Genomic DNA, 15,255 nt, shown 5'->3' with positions numbered 1-15,255 from the left:
GGGTTATTTGACCAGGAAGGAGAGTGATGGAGTGCTGCATCAGATGACCTGGCATCCACAATCATCTGACCTCAACCCAATTGAGATGGTTTGGGATAAGTTGGACCGCAGAGTGAAGGAAAAGCAGCCAACAAGTGCTCAGCATATGTGTGAACTCCTTCAAGACTGTTGGAAAAGCATTCCAGGTGAAGTTGGTTGAGAGAATGCCAAGAGTGCGCAAAGCTGTCATCAAGGCAAAGGGTGGCTACTTTGAAGAGGTAATTATAGGCTGGATAGGAGCGAGTATGGAGTAGAGAGAGAGAGGGAAGAGGGGATGAGAGAGGGATACAGTATGTCTCACTTGGTGGAGGAAAGAAAGAGAGATGGAATGCTGTTTTTAGCTCTCTCTCTCTCCCCCCCCCCCCCCCCCCTCCTCTCTCTCTCACACACACACACAGAGAGACTCACTTGGCCTTGGCGATGAGGAGTGTGTCAGTGAAAAGGAAGAGGTGTCTCTCCTGCGTCTGCAGGCCGGTCTTCAGCTGGGTGTGGGCGTGGGCCAGGAACATCCTCCATGGGGAGAGGAACGCCTGCACCAGGGGACACGTCTCTGGGCTGACTGGGGACAGGCAGTTCTCCCTGTCAACACACACACATCACACACTGTTAGAATAACCAGGTCAACACACAGTAGAGGGTTCATTTCAGGTTGGCTCCCAATGGGCCAATGGGTCAGAAGGATAACTGTTTGGGGTCAGAGTGAGAGGAGGTGTGGGTCCCTTGGGTTGTGTTTATGGATGAACCCACTGCTCCCAATTCTGGTCGAATGATCACACATGCAAAAACACACAGAAACACACAGATATAACCACTGTATCAGGTTCAAGGGAAAGTTACATCTTCCGGAATGATGTCAAAATCTGCCATGGGCAAATACAGCAGATGGAAAGAGTTGGCGTTTTTCCAGGGAACAACGGAAATAGTTGCAGGGCTCTGTCCTTTCCTGTTTACAGCAGGCAGTAAGATCGGATTCTCAGCTCACATTCGAGAGATAATGGCCCTGTACACACGAGCGCACACACACCCATCATCCTAACCACCAACCCCAGAGAACTGCCTTTAAACTGTTTCTTCCTAACACTGGAAAGCACCAAAAGCTTGGCATCAAATATCCCTCCACACCCATAGTACAGATCTCTTTCTCATTGACTTGTGTAATTAATCAGTTAAGTATTGTAATTACCTAATGGAAGACTGAGTGACTCTGATGTGGCTTGATCTTTATGTGTTTTTAAAACTCTTCCTATTCCAAAAAGAGCAAGTGAACCAATTAATCACAGACTAAGGTCTTCAGTTTGCTATTGATTCATTGCTTCTAGATGAGTCTTAAAGGCCGAAACCATGATTCCAAACCAGGGTGGAATTTGTAGGAGGGAAAATTGGGAGAGGTTCATACCCCTGGACCCCCTAAAAATTCTGAAATATAACCCTAACTAACACCATAACAGAAGACCACTTAGAACAAGCTTCAACGGCTCTCAGGGAGATTATAAAACCACATCATCCCCTCCTTCTCTATCCGCTTTTCTTAATACATAATATATCCGGGAAGTGCCCAAGTCATAGAGTCCACACACACACACAGAACAGCTTCCCGTAATATCTCTCTCTCTCCCTCTATACAGACACCAAACTTCCATATTCAGCCCACATCCCTTCCCCTGAATGGTTGATTGGCAGCTGAGCTCCTGTTCCATTGAAGCTGATGGATGACTGGCTAACGACCCCATTGTGTGTCATGCAATGTTGATAAATTGGACATAGAGGCCGTTTGCATACACACCACATACACGGCCATCTTTGTTGGGGAACAGTCCTGTGGAGCGAGATGTTGACATTTCAGACACAATGCTGGTTGTTTATTCTCGGGGGGCTCCTGTGGGGTAAGGCCTCTAAACCCAACCCTGGGAGACAACAGCACAACACAGCATACTAATGTCCCAGCATGCCTTTAGTGAGAGAATGGTGAATATTGATGAGCCCGCCATCACTATATCAGACCTACTAGTCAATCAGAATGCCTAACGAATGGCACCACCCTCTTATCCTGATTATGGTCACACTGGCTTTCTTTGATGTACCCCACACCTAGACTATCTCTCTCTGTCACTCTCTTTATGTCTCTCTCTCTCAATCTCTGTCTCTCTGTCTCTCTGTCTCTCTGTCTCTCTCTCTCTCTCTCTCTCTCTCTCTCTCGCTGACACACACACACACAAGGAGGTGGGGTGTGTCAAGGTTACCGGGGGCTGCAGCCAGGAGATGAGGTCACCCTGGTCCAGATGTGTGTGTTGTAACACCCCCCCAGTGTGGATGAAATCATCTGTAAGGAGAGACCCCCAAGAGGACAGCAGCTGGACGAACAGCTGTCCCTCAGATGCCACACACACACACACAGAAACCCAACCTCATCTCCACACTACGTATGTTCTCTAACCCTGTGACCCTCCTGCTCTGTATCCCCTAGACAGACACATTACACATCCTTATATTATCTTAATAATGGCTAAACCCCGCTATTTCTACAATTTTTCTTCTTAAAATCTGATTTTAAACCTACCCTTAACCCTACTCTTAACCACACTAGTAACCTTATGCCTAACCCTAACCTTAAATGAAGACCAAAATGCTAATTATTGTTTTCATGACTTTTTTCGATATAGCCAATTTTGACTTTGTGGCTGTGGTAACTAGTGACAACCACGCACAACACAGCATACTAATGTCCCAGCATGCCTTTAGGGAGAGAATGGTGAATATTGATGAGCCCGTCATCACTATATCAGGCCGACTAGCCAATCAGAACGCCTAACGAATGGCACCACCCTCTTATCCTGATCATGCTCTCTCTCTCTCTCTCTCCCCATCTCTCTCTCTCCCTCTGACACACGCAAACACACACACACACACACACACAAGGAGGTGTGGTGTGTCAATGTTACCGGGGGCTGCAGCCAGGAGATGAGGTCACCCTGGTCCAGATGTGTGTGTTGTAACACCCCCCCCCCCCGGTGTGGATGAGAACATCTGTAAGGAGAGACCCCCAAGAGGACAGCAGCTGGATGAACAGCTGTCCCTCAGATGCCACACACACACACACACACACACACAGAAACCCTACTTCATCTCCACACTACATACAGTGGCATGCGAAAGTATTCACCCCCCATGGCATTTTTCCTATTTTGTTGCCTTACAACCTGGAATTAAAATGGATTTTTTGGTGGTTTGTATTAATTGATTTACACAACATGCCTACCACTTTTTTTTGTGAAAACTACAGCGTGCATAACTATTCACCCCCCCAGAGTAAATACTTTGTAGAGCCACCTTTTGCAGCAATTACAGCTGCAACTCTCTTGGGGTATGTCTCTATAAGCTTGGCACATCTAGCCACTGGGATTTTTGCCCATTCTTCAAGGCAAAACTGCTCCAGCTCCTTCAAGTTGAATGGGTTCCGCTGGTGTACAGCAATCTTTAAGTCATACCACAGATTCTCAATTGGATTGAGGTCTGGGCTTTGACTAGGCCATTCCAAGACATTTAAATGTTTCCCCTTAAACCACTCAAGTGTTGATTTAGCAGTATGCTTAGGGTCATTGTCCTGCTAGAAGGTGAACCTGGGTCCCAGTCTCAAATCTCTGGAAGACTGAAACAGGTTTCCCTCAAGAATTTCCCTGTATTTAGCGCCATCCATCATTCCTTCAATTCTGACCAGTTTCCCAGTCCCTGCTGATGAAAAACATCCCCACAGCATGATGCTGCCACCACCATGCTTCACTGTAGGGATGGTGTTCTCGGGGTGATGAGAGGTATTGGGTTTGCGCCAGACATAGCGTTTTCCTTGATGGCCAAAAAGCTCAATTTTAGTCTCATCTGACCAGAGTACCTTCTTCCATATGTTTGGGGAGTCTCCCACATACCTTTTGGCGAACACCAAACGTGTTTGCTTATTTTTTTCTTTAAGCAATGGCTTTTTTCTGGCCACTCTTCTGTAAAGCCCAGCTCTGTGGAGTGTACAGCTTAAAGTGGTCCTATGGACAGATACTCCAATCTCTGCTGTGGAGCTTTGCAACTCCTTCAGGGTTATCTTTGGTCTCTTTGTTGTCTCTCTGATTAATGCCCTCCTTGCCTGGTCCGTGAGTTTTGGTGGGCGGCCCTCTCTTGGCAGGTTTGTTATGGTGCCATATTCTTTCAATTTTTTAATAATGGATTTAATGGTGCTCTGTGGGATGTTCAAAGTTTCAGATATTTTTTTATAACCCAGCCCTGATCTGTACTTCTCCACAGCTTTGTCCCTGACCTGTTTGGAGAGCTCCTTGGTCTTCATGGTGCCGCATGCTTGGTGGTGCCCCTTGCTTAGTGGTGTTGCAGACTCTGGGGCCTTTCAGAACAGGTGTATATATACTGAGATCATGTGACAGATCGCACACAGGTGGCTTTATTTAACTAATTATGTGACTTCTGAAGGTAATTGGTTGCACCAGAACTTATTTAGGGGCTTCATAGCAAAGGGGGTGAATACATATGCATGCACCATTTTTCAGTTATACATTTTTTTGAATTTTTTGAAACAAGTTTTTCTTTCATTTCACTTCACCAATTTTGACAATTTTGTGTATGTCCATTACATGAAATCCAAATAAAAATCTATTTAAATTACAGGTTGTAATGCAATAAAATAGGAAAAACGCCAAGGGGATGAATACTTTTGCAAGGCACTGTATGTTCTCTAAGCCCTGTGACCCTCCCCTAGACAGACACGTTACACATATGACACTGTCCTCTTGCTTTGCTCTGGTTAAAATCTGTGTGTGTGTGTGTGTTTTCTCTACCATATACAGTGAGGAAAAAAGTATTTGATCCCCTGCTGATTTTGTACGTTTGCCCACTGACAAAGACATGACCAGTCTATAATTTTAATGGTAGGTTTATTTGAACAGTAAGAGACAGAATAATAACAAAAAAATCCAGAAAAACGCATGTAAAAAATGTTATAAATTGATTTGCATTTTAATGAGGGAAATAAGTATTTGACCCCCTCTCAATCAGAAAGATTTCTGGCTCCCAGGTGTCTTTTATACAGGTAACGAGCTGAGATTAGGAGCACACTCTTAAAGGGAGTGCTCCTAATCTCAGCTTGTTACCTGTATAAAAGACACCTGTCCACAGAAGCAATCAATCAATCAGATTCCAAACTCTCCACCATGGCCAAGACCAAAGAGCTCTCCAAGGATGTCAGGGACCAGATTGTTGACCTACACAAGGCTGGAATGGTCTACAAGACCATCGCCAAGCAGCTTGGTGAGAAGGTGATAACAGTTGGTGCGATTATTCGCAAATGGAAGAAACACAAAATAACTGTCAATCTCGTGGAGTTGTAATGATCATGAGAACGGTGAGGAATCAGCCCAGAACTACACAGGAGGATCTTGTCAATGATCTCAAGGCAGCTGGGACCATAGTCACCAAGAAAACAATTGGTAACACACTACGCCGTGAAGGACTGAAATCCTGCAGCGCCCGCAAGGTCCCCCTGCTCAAGAAAGCACATATACAGGCCCGTCTGAAGTTTGCCAATGAACATCTGAATGATTCAGAGGAGAACTGGGTGAAAGTGTTGTGGTCAGATGAGACCAAAATCGAGCTCTTTGCCATCAACTCAACTCGCTGTGTTTGGAGGAGGAGGAATGCTGCCTATGACCCCAAGAACACCATCCCCACCGTCAAACATGGAGGTGGAAACATTATGCTTTGGGGGTGTTTTTCTGCTAAGGGGACAGGACAACTTCACCGCATCAAAGGGACGATGGACGGGGCCATTGGGTGAGAACCTCCTTCCCTCAGCCAGGGCATTGAAAATGGGTCGTGGATGGGTATTCCAGCATGACAATGACCCAAAACACACGGCCAAAGCAACAAAGGAGTGGCTCAAGAAGAAGCACATTAAGGTCCTGGAGTGGCCTAGCCAGTCTCCAGACCTTAATCCCATAGAAAATCTGTGGAGGGAGCTGAAGGTTCGAGTTGCCAAACGTCAGCCTCGAAACCTTAATGACTTGGAGAAGATCTGCAAAGAGGAGTGGGACAAAATCCCTCCTGAGATGTGTGCAAACCTGGTGGCCAACTATAAGAAACGTCTGACCTCTGATTGCCAACAAGGGTTTTGCCACCAAGTACTAAGTCATGTTTTGCAGAGGGGTCAAATACATATTTCCCTCATTAAAATGCAAATCAATTTATAAAAATTTTTACATGCATTTTTCTGGATTTTTTTGTTGTTATTCTGTCTCTCACTGTTCAAATAAACCTACCATTAAAATTATAGACTGATCATGTCTTTGTCAGTGGGCAAACATACAAAATCAGCAGGGGATCAAATACTTTTTTTCCCTCACTGTACACTCCAACAATGAATGGCCAACAGCTCTCCTGAGTACTTGAGCTAATTTATTGTCGAGGCCCAGCGTCCAATATCTTTTAATTATCAATTTGTCTGCACCTGTCTAGACCCAAGTAGTTCACTTGACGTCTCTGGGGGGCACAAAAGGTTTTGTAGTTTATGATGACAATCCGAGGAAAAAGCAAATAAATTGTGGCTTAACAAGACCCCTTGGCAAGACACAGGGAGGTAGAAGTTTATATAAATCTCATTGGCTTATGTAACTTTTGAACTTTGACCGGTGTGTCAAACAGTGTGTTTGGACCTGGCAGTGTGTGTGTGTGTTTTGCTTGTTTGTGTGCATGTTTTGCATGTGTGTGTGTGTGTGTGTGTGTGTGTCTGGGCAACAAGGGTCAGCAGTAGCTTGACTTCTCCTCCAGACAAACACTGTCCAGACCAACACCACTGACACTCTGTGAAGTGCTGTGATTAACGGCGCAGTGTGTGTGTATGCATGCGTTCATGTGTGTGTGTGTTAGCAATCTTGTCAACCATGGTGAGAGACCTAAGCCAAAGTGCACACTGCATCAATACACTGCAGCCAATACACCATATTTTACGTCTTAAATTAAGACGTCACTACTGACAATTGGATTTATAATCCAAACTTTAGCTGACCAAGGAGACTACACTCGCTTTCTTTCTCTTCCCATCAACCAATCTTTCTCAAACACACACACACACACACTCACACACTCGCACACCTCTTCTGTTCACAATCTATTTCCTTATCTAATATGAGTCATCTAGTGTGTCCAGTGACTCCTGGAGTGGACCCTTGTTGCAGGGGAGATGGAGTGGACCAATGTAGCAAGGGAGATGGAGTGGACCAATGTAGCAAGGGAGATGGAGTGGACCAATGTAGCAGGGGAGATGAATGGACCAATGTAGCAGGGGAGATGGAGTGGACCAATGTAGCAAGGAAGATGGAGTGGACCAATGTAGCAAGGAAGATGGAGTGGACCAATGTAGCAAGGGAGATGAATGGACCAATGTAGCAGGGGAGATGGAGTGGACCAATGTAGCAAGGAAGATGGAGTGGACCAATGTAGCAAGGGAGATGAATGGACCAATGTAGCAGGGGAGATGGAGTGGACCAATGTAGCAAGGGAGATGAATGGACCAATGTAGCAGGGGAGATGGAGTGGAACCCTGTAGCAGGAGATATGGAGTGGAACCCTGTAGCAGGGGATATGGAGTGGAACCCTGTAGCAGGGGATATGGAGTGGAACCCTGTAGCAGGAGATATGGAGTGGAACCCTGTAGCAGGGGATATGGAGTGGAACCCTGTAGCAGGGGATATGGAGTGGAACCCTGTAGCAGGGGATATGGAGTGGAACCCTGTAGCAGGGGATATGGAGTGGAACCCTGTAGCAGGGGATATGGAGTGGAACCCTGTAGCAGGGGATATGGAGTGGAACCCTGTAGCAGGGGAGATGGAGTGGACCCCTGTAGCAGGGGATATGGAGTGGACCCCTGTAGCAGGGGATATGGAGTGGAACCCTGTAGCAGGGGATATGGAGTGGAACCCTGTAGCAGGGGATATGGAGTGGAACCCTGTAGCAGGGGATATGGAGTGGAACCCTGTAGCAGGGGATATGGAGTGGACCCCTGTAGCAGGGGATATGGAGTGGACCCCTGTAGCAGGGGATATGGAGTGGAACCCTGTAGCAGGGGATATGGAGTGGAACCCTGTAGCAGGGGATATGGAGTGGAACCCTGTAGCAGGGGATATGGAGTGGAACCCTGTAGCAGGGGATATGGAGTGGAACCCTGTAGCAGGGGATATGGAGTGGAACCCTGTAGCAGGGGATATGGAGTGGAACCCTGTAGCAGGGGATATGGAGTGGACCCCTGTAGCAGGGGATATGGAGTGGACCCCTGTAGCAGGGGATATGGAGTGGAACCCTGTAGCAGGGGATATGGAGTGGAACCCTGTAGCAGGGGATATGGAGTGGACCCCTGTAGCAGGGGATATGGAGTGGACCCCTGTAGCAGGGGATATGGAGTGGAACCCTGTAGCAGGGGATATGGAGTGGACCCCTGTAGCAGGGGATATGGAGTGGAACCCTGTAGCAGGGGATATGGAGTGGAACCCTGTAGCAGGAGATATGGTCTTATAACAATACCACCAGTGTGTTCTTTCCAAATCTCACGTCATGGTTCTTGGAAAGCAATGGCAACACACTTTGTCTCTCATACATAGGGTAGAAGGAGTGCTGGAGGGTGCCATGGTTGTTGAGAATGATGAGGTAGCATAGGGAAGGACAAAGGGAGCCATGTACTGTACCTACATAAGTTATAGTGTGGACAATGACCATAGTCAATTTACTGTATATAGCTGTCATATAACGTCAGTGGTAGAAGGTAGTAGAGAGGACGCCAGGCTATTGGAAATAATAAGAGAAGTCAAGCCCTGTCTTATAAAACTATCCATAACAGGGCATCTCCTACATGACACATGGTGGCTGGTGGCCATGGAAAACGGGGTCATGATTATTGCTTAAACTACGTTTAGTTTCTAATACCCCCCTCCTCCCATATCCATTTCACTGCTACAGGCCAGGGTGCTCTGTGGAAGTGTGTCCTGTCTTATACTGTTCCTCAGTGGGGACTGACTTTAGCCCTGGAGTCGTAAAGCTGGAGCAGGATGAGGCGACTTCTAGATGAGGTGACGGGGGAGGGGGTGACGTAAGTGCCTGAGCGAAAGGACAAAGTCGCCACACAGCAACTCTAGGCACACACACACATACATGCACACACACATTCAAACACACACATACAGACACTATCGCAGACACACAATACCTCCAACCACGAGGGCAATGACCCATTAAAGCGTCGACAGTGTTCAGCTCAACACTCCTAAGTGGTCCAGTTTCACACTTAACATGCTCCAACTCAGCCTAAAATCACTGGGTAAGCAGTCAGCACTAGAACACACATAAACATGTCAAACAACACCAGGACAGGACAAGGTTTCTCTAGCTTCTCTAACACTGGAGAAATGTGTTTGTTTGAAGTGTAAACATTTTCATAGCAGTGCTGTAATTATAATTAAAGTCTCCTGGGGAACTAAATTATTTGTTCCATAGGTTCATGGAGGGAGGGGGGTGGGGGTTGGGGGGGTGGGGGGGGGGTTCAGCATGATTCATGAACACAGAGACGCACATGTGAGCACACACACCTCAATCTAAAGACATTAAAAACCTTTTGATGGCTGCACTTTAGAATCCCCCCCAGAACTAACAATGATGGATAGTGAAAAATAGGTAATTCTCCCTCTGCATTGGCCTGCAGGGAATGTGCTTTCTCATAAGTCAGGCCAGTACTGAAAGATGGGAATGATATCACTATGCCCTAGAAAGATAATAAATCACCTAGAGTGGATCCCAGACCTACTTTCCATTTCAAAGTCAAGAGTTGAGAGCAAACAATATTGCTGAATCTCGAACAGTGCTTTTTGTTCCTGACCATTTGATCTGACTCATGATCTGGGAAAAACTCCTGACCCTATTTATGGGCACTATCTATAGAGACTACATGTAGTGATAGGTAGCAGTTAGTTGAATAGAGGTATCCGATAGGCTGTTACTGTACCTGGACATGCTTCGTGATTTGGTAAGTGCTTTGCTGATAACCAGGGAGGGGGCGGACTGTCGTCGATGGGCCAGGGTCTTCATCTGCTACGGAGAGAAAAGAGGGAGGGAGAGAATACTGTGTTCACTCCAGAATAGGCTATAGTTCACATAGTTAGTGAGTCATTATTCATATAGTCCATTGTTATTTACTGTAGTCATATTTACAGAGGTCATACCGGAACACACCCTGCTTGTCATAAACCACATATCTGTCTAACGGGGGTTAAGGAGGGGAGGGGAGAGAAAGAAAGTACTGTCGATGTTTCTACATAAATCACAATCTCTCTCACAATGTAAGGAATTGAGTAGGCCACCACAGGAATTTCATTTAAACACAATCTATTTACGCCTCCCAAAAAAACATGTGACTCGTGAAACAATCTCTGCCAGTGTCTTGGGTAACATACACTACAAGGGTATGTGGACACCTGCTCATTCCAAAATCATGGGCATTAATATGGAGTTGGTCCCCCCTTTGCTGCTAAAACAGCCTCCACTCTTCTGGGAAGGCTTTCCACTAGATGTTGGAACATTGCTGTGGGGACTTGCTTCCATTCAGCCACAAGAGCATTAGTGAGGTCGGGCACTGACGTTGGGCGATAAGGCCTGGCTCGCAGTCGGCGATCCAATTCATCCTAAAAGGTGTTCAATGGGGTTGAGGTCAGGGCTCTGTGCAGGCCAGACAAGTTCTTCCACACCAATCTCGACAAACCATTTCTGTATGTACCTCGCTTTTTGCACGGGGGCATTGTCATGCTGAAACAGGAAAGGGCCTTCCCCAAACTATTGCCACAAAGTTGGAAGCACAGAATCGTCTAGAATGTAATTGTATGCTGTAGCGTTAAGATTTCCCTTCACTGGAACTAAGGGGCCTAGCCCGAACCATGAAAAACAGCCCCAGACCATTATCCCTCCTTCACCTAACTTTACAGTTGGCACTATACATTCGGGAAGGTATAGTTCCAAACCTAGATTCATCCGTTGGACTGCCATATGGTGAAGCGTGATTCATCACTCCAGAGAACGTGTTTCCACTGCTCCAGACTCCAATGGCGTCGAGCTTTACAACACTCCAGACAACGCTTGGCATTGCGCATGGTGATCTTAGGCTTGTGTGCGGCTGCTCGGCCATGGAAACCCATTTCATGAAGCTCCCGACGAACAGTTATTGTGCTGACGTTGCTTCCAGAGGCAGTTTGGAACTCGGTAGTGAGTGTTGCAACCGAGGAGAGACGATTTTTACACGCTACGCACTTCAGCACTTGGCTGTCCCGTTCTGTGTGCTTGTGTGGCCTACCACGTTGCGGCTGAGCCGTTGTTGATCCTAGCCGTTTCCACTTCACAATAACAGCACTTACAGTTGACCGGGGCAGCTCTAGTAGGGCAGACAATTGACAAAATGACTTGTTGGAAAGGTGGCATCCTATGAAGGTGCCACGTTGAAAGTCACTGAGCTCTTCAGTAAGGCCATTCTATTGTCAATGTTTGTCTATGGAGATTGCACGGCTGTGTGCTCGATTTTATACACCTGTCAGCAACGGGTGTGGCTGAAATAGCAGAATCCACTAATTTGAAGGGGTGTCCATGTACCTTTTTATATATAGTGTATATACACGGAGTATACCAAACATTAGGAACACCTTCCTAATATTGAGTTGCACCCCCTTTTTCCCTCAGAACAGCCTCAATTTGTCGGAGCATGGACTCTACAAGGAATCAAAAGCGTTCCACAGGGATGCTGGCCTATGTTGACTCCAAGGCTTCCCACAGTTGCTTCAAATTGGCTGGATGTCCTCTAGGTGGTGGACAATTCCTGATACACACGGGAAACTGTGGAGTGTGAAAAACCCAGCAGCGTTGCAGTTCTTGACAGAAACCGGTCCGCCTAGCACCTAATACCATATCCCGTTCAAAGGCACTTAAATATTTTCTCTTGTCCATTCACCCTCTGAATGTCACACATACACAATCCATGTCTCAATTGTCTCAAGGCTTAAAAATATTTCTTTAACCTGTCTCCTCGCCTTCATTGAAGTGGATTTAACAAGTGATCTCAATAAGGGATCATAGCTTTCACCTTGATTCACCTTGTCAGTCTGTCATGGAAAGAGGAGGTGTACATTCAACAGATGTCCGTGAGAAAAGTCACAGCCAAAAATCTAATAAGGTTGGCTTAACAACCTCTTTTCAACTTGCCCTTGAAGTCAGCAAATTCCCTGTTTTCCCCTATGATTTCTCAGCACATAATTTAATATGGCAAACCTAATCACTATGGAACAAAGTTTCACTCTCAAAGTAGCTTGGTCAGGCTGGAGACCATATTATACCATTGCACAACATGTTACATGATGCTACATGAAGAGCTGCAACTTAGCGGTTGGTTTTAGAATTCTTAGACGATGCCATTGCAATGCAGTGGCTAAGCTCAATGAATCGATATTCAATAAAGCCATCAGCATTCGTTGATCATAATGTTTGACTGATTCCCCAAGTGAACTCAATCATGAGGACAAGCTGTATGGACCTTTCCAAAGGATCCTTTTTCATTGGTTGCACGCATTTAGAGGGCATTAGGGATAAACTGAGAACTTCCCTCATAAAAATATATGTTATCAGAGAACAGTTTGGCTTGATTCTTCCTACTACAGATGTTGGATCTTAATTTGAGCCAGTTTGCTACAGCAGAAAAACAATCCTGCAGCAACAGGAAATGTGAATTGTTATGTGGATTATAATTACTGGACATTTTTTTAGGGGTTGATAAATTTTTCGAACATCAAGTCTGAGATTTCAAAGTGGAAATAACAAACTTCAGAAGCCTTTTTAAGACCTCAAATACACTACAAGTTTAAAAGTTATCCTGCAACAGTGTGATCAAATTAAGATCCTACATCCGTATGGACTTTTATAGGTTATATGTAGTGAAGGACTAGAGCAGGGTTCCCTCAACTCCAGTAAAACTACTGTAAAGGCAAGCTTTCCACTGACCTCATACTTTCAGAGTGCAGTTACATATTCCAAACAGGAGTAGGATGGAGGCGCTGTTTACTAGAACTTCATTTCATTAATTAATTTTTGTGGGCTCAGAATGTATTATTAGCAATAGTAAGGCAACACGTTTATTGAAATAGCATACTATACTACAAATATGTGTTAGGATTGTAGGGAAATAAGTGTACTTATAACGCCGCAGAGTAGCTATGTTGAAGGCAACATCGTGATATTTGCACTTAAACTGAAGCTATATTGCAAGTCTAAAGCAATATTTATTCCATGAATTATGTGAATTATTTATGTGAATTAACATTAACAAAACTAAATGGGATTGTATGCTGAGTGGGGCGACGGATGGGCCAAAAAACAGACAGACAGTAGGTCAATCCATTGCCTCTGCTCCCAGTGTGCACGTAGCCGCTCAAGTACAGCGTGACTGTTGTCTGTCTGGTGACTATCATTCCCTATTGATTTGTGATCTGAGAGCAGATTATCAGCATGACGCATAGTTCATTTGCTTCCATATTTTAAACATTACCTATCTGTAGCTCATCAAAATTTGAGAAGGAGACTCACAGCTGTCACACAGGAAAATATAGATAAAAATGGATGTGAAACATTCTGCCGAATATGATATCTTTATTTTTTATCTAGGTCTATTTATTACCTAATTGCTTGCCAACATTTTCAGTGGGTGGCATGACTTAATTTTACACATGCATTTCCACAAATTGAATAACATTTAGCCCAATCAATTTTAAATTAGCCTGCATTAGGCTACACATTTTTTTTCTTAGAACGCATTAGTAACCATAATATAATTATCCAGCAGCTGTCTGATATTATGAAATACACCAAAAATAAACACTATTAAGTATGAAATAATATTAAAGGTTAAAGTGCAGGAATCCATCCAAGTGGCACAAAGAGAAGACCCAGATTGAACCAGCAGGAATCATAGATGATAACATACCCTCACCTTCAAACATGACCAGTAACTCTCAATAGCATCTGTGTATAATGCACACAACCTAAAATAGGCTGGAAGCCAAGTGATCATATGAAATCCCATTTAGCCTCTACTTTGCCAACAATACAACATGCATGGCATGCTACCTGGCGATATACCATATAGAGCAAGTGGCAAACCCAGTAACAACCCCAAAAGAAGATCAATACTATCCACACCCACTACAGAATGGCACAATAATACGTTATAATGCAAATCCAAAATCCAAAATTCTCTAGTTACCTTTTTGCTGTCTGGCAGCGCACATAATTTGCAGTTCCCTGTCAAAGAGCCAGACCTATTCTGTCCGATAGTTCCCTGCTGGGGAGACATGGTTTCCATCAAGGCTACTACAGTAGATCGACACCGAGTCTGCTGCCTGCTGCCTCAGACCACAGCGCACGTATTCCTATTCCCATTGCATCCAAAGTTATCCAGCGACAGCATCAAATGAATAAAGAGACAAAGCGGTTGGAAATCCATCATTCACGCCAATAGAATGGATAAAAAGGAAACAAAACGCGTTAAATAAACCTGGACTGAGTTCTTTACTGAGAGCTCACAGAACGCACTGATAGACAATCCTCTCTCGTCCCTTTCAACATTCGGTCTGAAGCGCTGTAGTCATTTCAGCTCAAACCCAGGGGTACAACGGAAACTGTTTACGCCAAACGGAAAATGTTTTGCAACTAAAACGACAGTTTCTATTGGACAAATTAATTTAGGTCCCTTTGGTTCTTCTGTTTGGTTCTTAAACGGTGAACGGTTTCCATTGCAAGACGTAATGAATACACCCCATGTGTAAATTTGCCTCTACAGTCTGAGCTGAGGGAGGTCCTAGCGCCGCTGTCTTCCTAACCTGAAAATGAGCACTAATAGAGGTGGTAACTGTTCTTGCTCAGGAATCACATGAAAACAGTTAGCAGACCAGGTGAAGGAATGTGCTCCGCATGCCAAGAATAACATGACTAATGTAAAATAATTTCCGAAGCATGATTTTTCTCCATAGCCATGACACAGTCCACCCCACTGTATGCACACCCAATGGAGTTGGTCTGTTTGCTTTCAAACGACCTGTCTACATTTTACATGTTAGTCATTTAGCAGACGCTCTTATCCTGAGCGACTTACAGTTA

At 45.0% G+C, this 15,255-nt stretch overlaps 1 protein-coding gene across 1 annotated transcript in view; it reads right to left on the bottom strand.

Moving 5' to 3' along the window:
* LOC311143801 (rho GTPase-activating protein 20-like) overlaps positions 1–14,880 on the bottom strand; it is a 36,216-nt gene extending 21,336 nt beyond the window's left edge. Inside the window, exons 1-3 of the mRNA XM_084179682.1 lie at positions 14,363–14,880; positions 10,076–10,161; positions 448–618 (exon numbers count right to left, since the gene is read on the bottom strand). Coding sequence (XP_084035808.1) covers positions 448–618; positions 10,076–10,161; positions 14,363–14,461 — 356 coding nt within the window. The 5' untranslated portion in view covers positions 14,462–14,880. The remainder of the gene's footprint in view (positions 1–447; positions 619–10,075; positions 10,162–14,362) is intronic.
* Positions 14,881–15,255: the final 375 nt, after the last annotated feature.

This window comes from Coregonus lavaretus (genome assembly GCF_964263955.1).
Source record: "Coregonus lavaretus genome assembly, chromosome: 16".
Lineage (NCBI taxonomy): Eukaryota > Metazoa > Chordata > Actinopteri > Salmoniformes > Salmonidae > Coregonus > Coregonus lavaretus.
The sequence above is the reverse complement of the archived record's forward strand: the minus strand, read 5'-3'. Positions and strand labels throughout refer to the sequence as shown.